The sequence below is a fragment of the Trichoplusia ni genome, unplaced genomic scaffold (assembly GCF_003590095.1).
Source record: "Trichoplusia ni isolate ovarian cell line Hi5 unplaced genomic scaffold, tn1 tig00002968, whole genome shotgun sequence".
In the NCBI taxonomy this organism is placed as follows: Eukaryota; Metazoa; Arthropoda; class Insecta; order Lepidoptera; family Noctuidae; genus Trichoplusia; species Trichoplusia ni.
In genome coordinates, this window is record NW_020800310.1 from 20,816 (window position 1) to 29,827 (window position 9,012).

General features: G+C 34.3%; 1 protein-coding gene across 1 annotated transcript; it reads left to right on the plus strand.

Annotated features, from left to right (window-relative positions):
* The first annotated feature begins 56 nt into the window (after positions 1–56).
* LOC113507617 lies at positions 57–6,508 on the plus strand. Its single transcript, XM_026890496.1, has 2 exons — positions 57–245; positions 2,828–6,508. The coding sequence occupies exon 2, from the start codon at positions 2,845–2,847 to the stop codon at positions 6,400–6,402; it is 3,558 nt and encodes a 1,185-aa protein (XP_026746297.1). The 5' UTR covers positions 57–245; positions 2,828–2,844; the 3' UTR covers positions 6,403–6,508.
* The last annotated feature ends 2,504 nt before the right edge of the window (positions 6,509–9,012 follow it).

The window sequence follows — 9,012 nt, forward strand, 5'->3', positions numbered from 1 at the left end:
CTTTCAATTATTCCCGCTTGAATACTTTTTCGGACACAGCTAGATGGCAGCACAGCAAACAATTCTGTCTCGATAAAGTTATATTTTTTGGCCTTGGGTATATTAGTGAATAGTGTTGTGTGTGAGTCATAAGGGAGTGAGCGTGAGTTAGGTTAGGAGTGGTGGCTGTGGAAAACTAGTTTTACTGTAGTGCTTTTTGGACGATGTAGCGCTGATTACATACGGATTATTACGGTTATAATCGGGTAAGTTTTCTCTTGTTTGTGTATGTTTAAAGATGATTCACACTACAAGGTGTCCCGAACATAGTTGGGAAAAGGCTTGGCCAATGATGAAGATATACTTCTTAAATTTAGTGATATCCTCTACACCATGGCCCAGCCGTGCGGCGTCATTCTAGGGCCGGGTCACTATTTGAAAAAATAATCAATTCTGTAAAAAAAGCAGTCCAGGGTTGTCACAAGTTATTTATGTTTATTTATTTATTAAGTAGCCGTATTACATTAAAGCAATATAACATAATAATATATTAGTCTAAAAAATGTTAACCCGCTCTTATCATCGTTTTATTAGCTAAGATGAGTGTAGACAATGAAAGAAGAAATATTTTACAAGTTATGTATTTTTTTTAATAAGTAGGTACCCACTTGAAAGTGAAAACAAGCCCATCTCAAATTATTCAGTTAATTATTATTGACATGCTAGTTCCTGCTTGCACTTGAAAAAAAAATATCATCTTGACATGCAACACAGAAACAAATACTACAACCATACAATATAAGTAGAATTAAAAACAGGTGTCCAGAACCTAATAAAATGTTTATGCCAGTCGAACATTTTGCAAATTTTTATACACTCACTCACGTCACTCTTATTGTTTGTTTGTTTGTCGTTCCGGTTGGATTTTTGCAACTTAATTTTGAGGTACTTCCCGATAAGTGCAGGCTGGAATTTTCAGGGTAGCTTCAAACCTGATGACAATGCAATTTACAACTATAAAAAGGGCTGGACCGATTTTGATAAAATTTGAATGGAGTGCCATTTACAAACGTGGGATTTTAGATTTTCCCACGTTTGAAATCTACTATTATCATTTCTAGCGATATCCACATGGCTCGACACAACAAATAAAAAAAACAGATTTATTAATCTGTATTCTGTGCCTGACCGCAAATAAAGACTTGCAGCCACTCCCAGCACAAGTAGTTTTTTCTTTGTTTAGCCGTTTCTGTCCCAATGCAGGACAAAGACCTCCCTTAAATTTTTCTACTCAGTTAAATAAATAAAAAACGAACACGCGACAGCCCTGAAAGACTGGTCCGGAACTGTTAACATTGTTTTCGTATCGGCTTCCCCGCTTCCGCCCCTCACACCCCGCGCGATTGCCCTGTCTAGTTAGACTACTGTGTTGAACGACTATAATATTTTAAGGCTATGACAATATACCCAAACGGACTGATGTATTTCTTGTAGAAGTCGTGTTAAAAATACATGTGATAATAAAATGGAATAAAACATAATTCCATTAAACCTTTACCTGCTAACCACATTTTACCAGCTTATTACCTGGTACTGACTATCGACAAATGTTTCTTTTTATCGTAAAATCCAACACTAGGAGTGCGAATGAAAGTTCCGCTATGCCTATAAGTTTGAGCGAGAGGAGTGATAAACATTATGACGTAGTTCAATTGGGGAAAACGAAGCATGGCAATGAGTCATTATAAATCTGTTTTAATATTGTGTTTATTAGCTCTGAGGTCATGCAGTTTTTTCACACCTACACCTGTTTAGGTGTTTTTTGAGTTAGGTGACTATCTGTTGTTGTTCGATTACCTTATTTACAAGGTACGCAGGCCCCCAATTTCGCTATTTACAATGGCCGATAAATAAATGGAAACAATGAATTTTCAATTATTGCGTTGGTAGAAATGCTTGAAAGTATATAAATAGTGTCAAATTTCGTCCAATTTCCAATCACGCATCGGTCTGTTACGAGACTGCACACTTTTGCATATTGAAAAGCAAATCCCGCACTAAAGAGTTAAATCCTTGTAATTAAATACTGACAGGATTCGAACCTGCGACTTCTGGCTTTATGGTCCAATCGTTTAACAAATTATAACTTAGTTTGTCACTGCCTAACAATAAAGATATTGCTCACAGTGGGTACTTACGATATGTATTAGTCACAAAATGGATAAAATAAACTGATAAAATGCTTTTACTCAAGTGGTAAACCTGCTACATATTGTAATAAACTGCATAGAAACACATACGGCGAATTTTGGGTTCGAGTCCCTGGAAGGAGTTTGCTTTTCATCTACATCTGTTTTAAGGACTTCATGAATAAATTATGTACATGTAAATTATATTTCATTTAACATATTTTCGAAAACCCCAGTATTATTAAAAAAATAAATAATGATAAATCAGTAATAAGAACGATCTACGCAACAGAAACGTATTGGAAAATTTGGCTGGTCGTTAAAAAGTAACCCTATACAGCCATAAGCATTTTTCTCAGTTGAGAAGACAATTTTAAAAATATCCGAACTTAATTAGTTTTCTTGCGGATATCACATTACACTAATTAGGCTTATTACAATGGCACTGTTCGTATTCTCCCAAGGCTTTTGGAAATTCATTGTATGGACCGTAAGTGTTCCACTGTTTCATTTATCGGTCACTGTTAATAGAAGAATTGGGTCCCAGTACTAAGTAACACAACTTAAAAATTGAGTTTATAACTGGGCGAAGTAAAACTACGTATATAGTCAATTGGATTAAAGTTCCAAATAAATGATACAGAAACCGTTTGTTACAGATTCAGCAACGAACAAGATGGTTATAAAACTAACGGGAAACGGTTTGGGGGAGAGGCAGCACGACTTTAACGTCAAAGTCAGCGAAGCCGCTTCAAATGGTGTAAGTTTCGATGACATCAAAGGCGAGACGGACATAGACAAACTGTTCAAAATAGAACTGGCATCGAAATACAGGAAAATAGGATACATTATAGAAGTCCTGAAGTCAGGCGACAGTTTACATATTTCAAGAGCCCTGAAATGCATATGGATGTATGATGACGAATTCTCCGATACCATAAGTGTAGATAATCTTCGTAACAATGTTATACCATTGATGTCCTTCAGAATGAAAAGGAAGCTCCTACTTGCTATATCAATGCATGTTCAGAATGAATATAGAGCCGCTGAATTTTATAAATACTGTCGATCCGAAAGGTTAGACAATATCGCTGTAAAATTCCTTACTTCCACAAATGATAACTTCAAATTAGAAGTCATAAAAGACAATTCTAATTGTGGACTAGTCACATCAATACAAGGCTTAAGGCGAAAGAATTTGATTGGACACTCGTTCGTACTAGCTAAAGCTTTTATAGAACTATTCTATGAAAATAATAGGCTCCCTGTTCTTCGGGATCTGAGCTACTTATTTGCAGATTCTAGCGAAGATTATTTAGACCTACTGGAACAAACAGTTAAGGATGCAAGCTATGGTCAACTAGGTGCACGTATTTCTAAACAGATAATGAAAAAACATAGGAAAAGAGTTCTCAAACTTCCGTTGCTATATGTGCGAATACTGAACCCAAGTGTGTTGGTTGCTAACAGCAACCCGGATGATGCAAAAACTTACTTAAAAGCTTTAATACCAGAAAAAGTGGATTCCTTTTGGTACGAGAACTACTATAGCACATACAAACATATTATTAATATATTAAAGGATGATAAGTTTGCATTTATAAAACAAATCTTTACCACGTCATACCCAGGTAAACAATTTGAAATGACTTTGGAATTTTATAACCAAGAGTGTTATCATTTAATGACAGATGAAGAAAAAGAAAAATGGGCTCTTAAACAGATTGCAAGCGGTAATGAGATTCTCGGCAATGACAATGAATACATTTGGTATAAGTTCGTCAGCTTTGATAAGGCTTTTAGTAACATAAAAAATTATGTCAATAGGACCACAGATCAAACGCGCAGAGCAATGATTATCAACGTTCTAATTGAGTCTGCAAAAATCCATCTTGCGAATCCAACGATTTGGAATCGTTGCGTAGAAAAAATGTTAAAGTATTATTATGAAAGACACAACAATGAAGCAAAATACATTAAAGAGAATTTCTTAGATAAGTTGTTTCAAGAATTTGATGTTTACCAATTTGATAATGATTGCTGGAACGCTTTAAACAAAATATTTCACAGCATAGATGTTTACGATAAAGTTCAACAATTTAATGGTAGAAGCGAATTTAAAATTATTGCTTTAGTTTATTGTATAATAAACAAGTTAGACGTAGACGAAGCTTTAATTAAAGAGGTTAAGACTAATGTATATTTTTATAGATTAAATACAAACACAAAAAAGTTGACGAAAGACCAACGGGCTATGGTATACGATTTCCTCTTCGATATTTACGTGAGCGAAATAGAGAAATACAGAAAAGTTCCGTATAATGATGATATACAGCACGAACTGCGAAGATTTATCCACTTCACTTTAGACCTTTTATACTATAACGAAAAGACTAAAGAAGACATCCCAGATGTTGTAACTACGTTTTTAAATTTAGACTCGTCTGAATTTAAATACCATAAACTTTTTTATAATGGCGAAGACTCGAAGCCCCGCAACTTAAAACGTGATTTGAAAAAAGATGCGAAACTCCTAGTAGAAAACCTGCCAATGATAAAAACACACATTGGTGGCGCTTACTACAACTTGAGCCAGCTCCAAACACTTCTGAAAACATATTATCCTGGTGATATCGCAAAGGACTTCCTCGATTTTTACGATGATTTATTGAAAGATAAAGAGTTGTTCTACAAAAACGCTAGAGCTGCTACGCATGGCATCTTCCAACTCGCCGATGAGAAATTTAAAACGGATTTTATGAACAAATATGCTCCTGAAGAGGCAAAAATAGATCACGTAACCGCTGACAAAAACATGCTACTGATTCAACAGGCCATATGCGCCCATGCGTGCTACTCGCGGCCACCGGTTGCTCTTGAAGTCATGCTCAAATATATCAAAGGCGACTATGTGCGGTTTTGTTTGCCTACGTTTCAATCATACTTGGCAAACCTGCCATTACCTCAGTGCATAGAATTTGTTCGAGCACTATTAGATACACCAGTATCCATTCAAAAACATGGCATTCGTCTCGCGTTTGAATGTTTCAGTATCGAAAATCTTAACACACTGGTTTTAGATGTTTGGAAGGAAACGAAAAATATTTCCCTAAGATTGATAATTTACAAGGCCCTTTATATAAAGATTATAAAAGAACTTAGTAATGATTCGCAAGATAAGCTATTTGATACGTTAAAAAGTATTACATGGACTGTAAATGAGAACGATGACAAAGAGTTGTTTGAACTTTTTGTGGATGATGAATTTCCCAGTCGCTTACTATCTGAATTTACGCGAATTGTTTGGAAAGTAGTTAGCCAATTACCTGTAAAACAACTGAACCTTTCACATATGAATAGCGTATTGCATTATATAACGGATAATTTTAGTTTAATAAACCAAGAGATCATCGCAGAAATTGTTGACGAATTTATAGCATCTTTATTTACAGAACATGGTCCAAAAAACACAAGTCATTCAGAAATAGAAGAAATAATCGGAGCTAAATGGAACCTTACTGTCAAATATATTATACATTCTGAAAACGAAACTGATCTGGACAAAAAAATTAAATTAACACAAAATTTAATAAAACGATGTCTTACGGAACCTAAATATGCCTTAAAAGAAAGCTGTTTAAGTTTCGTAAACAATCTTGAAGAATCGGGTTACTATGTGGATATAAAGAATTTCGGTAATATTGATATTGTTTTGAGGTCTGTGAAAAAACAACTTGAAGAAACATTATCATTCGAAGAGAATTACGATAATGTTTGGGAACTTGAACTTGGGTTTGCGACTAGAAGAGCAATAGTCGGAGCAAACTGGGATGAAAGCGGTGACACTCAAATACAAATGAGACATAACGCTTTAAATTTTGCTAAGGAATTAGAAAATGTAATTAAATCTTACATCGAAAAAGGAATGTATTTCGCTTCCATATTGACAGATCTAACTTCAATGATAATTAACAAAATACACAAGTTGATATACAAATTTGATATTTACAGTCATAGAGATGCGTTTATGATTTTGATATGTTTAGGATTAATGGAGTTTGATAAACCAGAAATATATTTACTAGTTATGCATCTCCTACCATCACACTGTGAGCCCGAATACAACGGAGACTTTGGGTTAATACTTGAAGGTCTTAAAAAAGTAGAAAATAAAGAAATAAAATTAAATCTGTATAGGAAATTTAATAAATTAATGCAAGGTGTTCGCAGCTAAGCGTTAGCTGTGCGAATTTACCAATAATGATAATTAGGTGTTGGTGCGAAAAAAATGCCGTTAGGAGAACTTAGGAATTCTATATTCGGTTCGGTACATCTTAATCTCAAAAACTACTGATCGGATTTCAAAAATTATTTAAATGCAATTATAGATAGCTCATTTATTGAGGAAGGGTAATTATACTAATTATAGAGCAGCAATTAAAAAAAAGGACGACGTTAGAGTCCTTAACAGTATAAGTCTATCTTTTAAGGTTGACACAGTTTAATGATTTTTGATGTTGTTCTTAATTCCGGATTATAACTGTTACCGAAATTCTTTTATTTTACTTATGATTCTGGGTTGGAGTTTAGAGTTAACCATGCATTTAGTGTTTAACAATTACATTTTATTAAGATTTTAATTTAGATAATACTTTGTTAATTCATATTTTTGTTAAATTGTTGTTTACTTAGTTTCACATTATTATCTACGAGGATCCACAAGTTATCAACCTTTTACTGGCCCCCAATTCTACTATTTACAATGGCCGATGAATCAATGAAATTTGGCTTTAAACGACAATTTTCGTATTCTCTTAAGTATTTTTCTACACAATAATTGGAAATTCAGAACGGGATGGTACACTCAAGGCCAATACAATTAAATTCCAATTATTGTATTGGCAAAATGCTAACGAGAATAGGAGTTATTTCAAATTTAATCCATTTGTCATTCATTCATTCATTCCAGACGACTCCCGTGGTCGAGTGGCGTACGCACCGGTTTCAAGGTGTCGCTAGCTCTGAGGTCCCGGGTTCGATCCCCGGTCGAGTCAATGTATTCACATTTCTACATTGTCTCGGGTCTGGGTGTTTGTGGTACCGTCGTTGTATCTGAATTCCATAACACAAGTGCTTCAGCAACTTACTTTGGGTTCAGAACAATGTATGTGATGTTGTCCGCATTTATTTATTTATTATTCATTGTAAAGTAGCAGAATCGGGGCCCTGGGCTGTTTCTTTCACATTTGCTAACTACATTATGAGATTATATAAACATTTTTTGTTCTCGTTTCATATATGTGTATATTTGTTGTATTATAATAATTTAGGAAATTATAATAATCTTATGAGTTTGATAGAACTAGATATAAGTAGTCATTTAAGCAAAATAATACTGTACGTTTATAAAAATACACAAGTTGATTTTATTGAATGTTTTATTCTACCTCCATGTTTTAGTAAATTGTTAGGTGGTTCTAAGTTAGAGATGATGACTGGCTGACAGATCAACACAGGACCTAAATTATATTTAAATTGTATGATTCCTCTTACAAAATATAAGGAGGTATGACAATTCATCCCCTAAGATATGAATTGGGGTTACAAGTGAGTACCTATAAAACTGCAGGCTTCGAAAATATTCGTAAAAAACGTAATTAATTCCTTCATTGAAAGTCACGAGTCTTAAATAGTCTTTTAAAATCATCCCTAAAGGTAAATTAATTGGTAGAGAACTATAAATGAAACAAATAATTTTCATGTGTTTTTTCTTCATGTAGCACATATACGCAAGGCCATCTAAATATGTTTTCCCTACGAATTATTTGTTTCATTCATAGTTTTCTACCAATTAATTTACCATCATTAATACGTGCATCCAAGCTTAGTAGAATCGCAGTGAAGATATATCGCGGTAACGTGCTTCGAAGTGTAGTGGCTTCGCAGACACGGTGTTTCACTGTAACGTGCATCGCAGCTTTGTAGCATCGTATTAGCATTCATCGATATTTTGTTTGTCGAGATTACGTATTCTACTCGTTCGTAATCATACCTATTCATTGTCTGGAATAAATTCTGAAAGTTGAATTTAACCTACTGCGGTTTTCGATTACGCTCAAATTTTGCTAGAAATGAGTAATTATACGAGACTTATTGCTGGATAAAGCCAATATCTGATGCTGGTGCTCATGGCGGCCTTAGGAGGTAGCGAACGGGGCAATTGATCATTTTGTTAAGACCTTCCGCCCGGAGCCTTGCAATGGGTAAGGCCGCCGCTGCTGGTGCTGGTTGCTGAGCACAGGAGCTCCGCAATAAAACAACGCAATCCTATTGAGTTTGGGCTCGAACAATTATTGTTGACAAGTTTAGTTTTTATGTTATTCAAACTAGTATTTGTAAGACACATCGCATGAACATTCATTCTTCATATTGTGACATAAAATAAAATACGCGAAAATATATGAATCCCTTATCTAATTATAGACGGACTTCAGACTGTTCGTATGTCGAATTTGCAGCATTATAAATTCAAATTAAATAAACTTTATAACAAATACCTACTGAATGGTGTTGTTAATACTCAATACAGATAACAATTTATCAGCTAAGTATTTACATTGATAAATTATCGACATTCGGAAATGCCGGTTTCGAATGTTGCGATGGTGATTTCATACTTTTACGTAGGTAGTAATAATTGTTTAAATTGAAACTTTTTGCAACTGATTTTAGGCAATTCATAACCATTGTTTTTCGGACACTTCGGACTAAAACGTTATACATAAATATTTGAGGAAATAATTTAATTTAAATTAGTCTCATGCCTAAGCGCAAAATGATTCAT

Excerpts from the sequence above, each read along its gene's own strand:
- LOC113507617 (XM_026890496.1), top strand. The coding sequence starts at position 2,845 with ATGGTTATAAAACTAACGGGAAACGGTTTGGGGGAGAGGCAGCACGAC.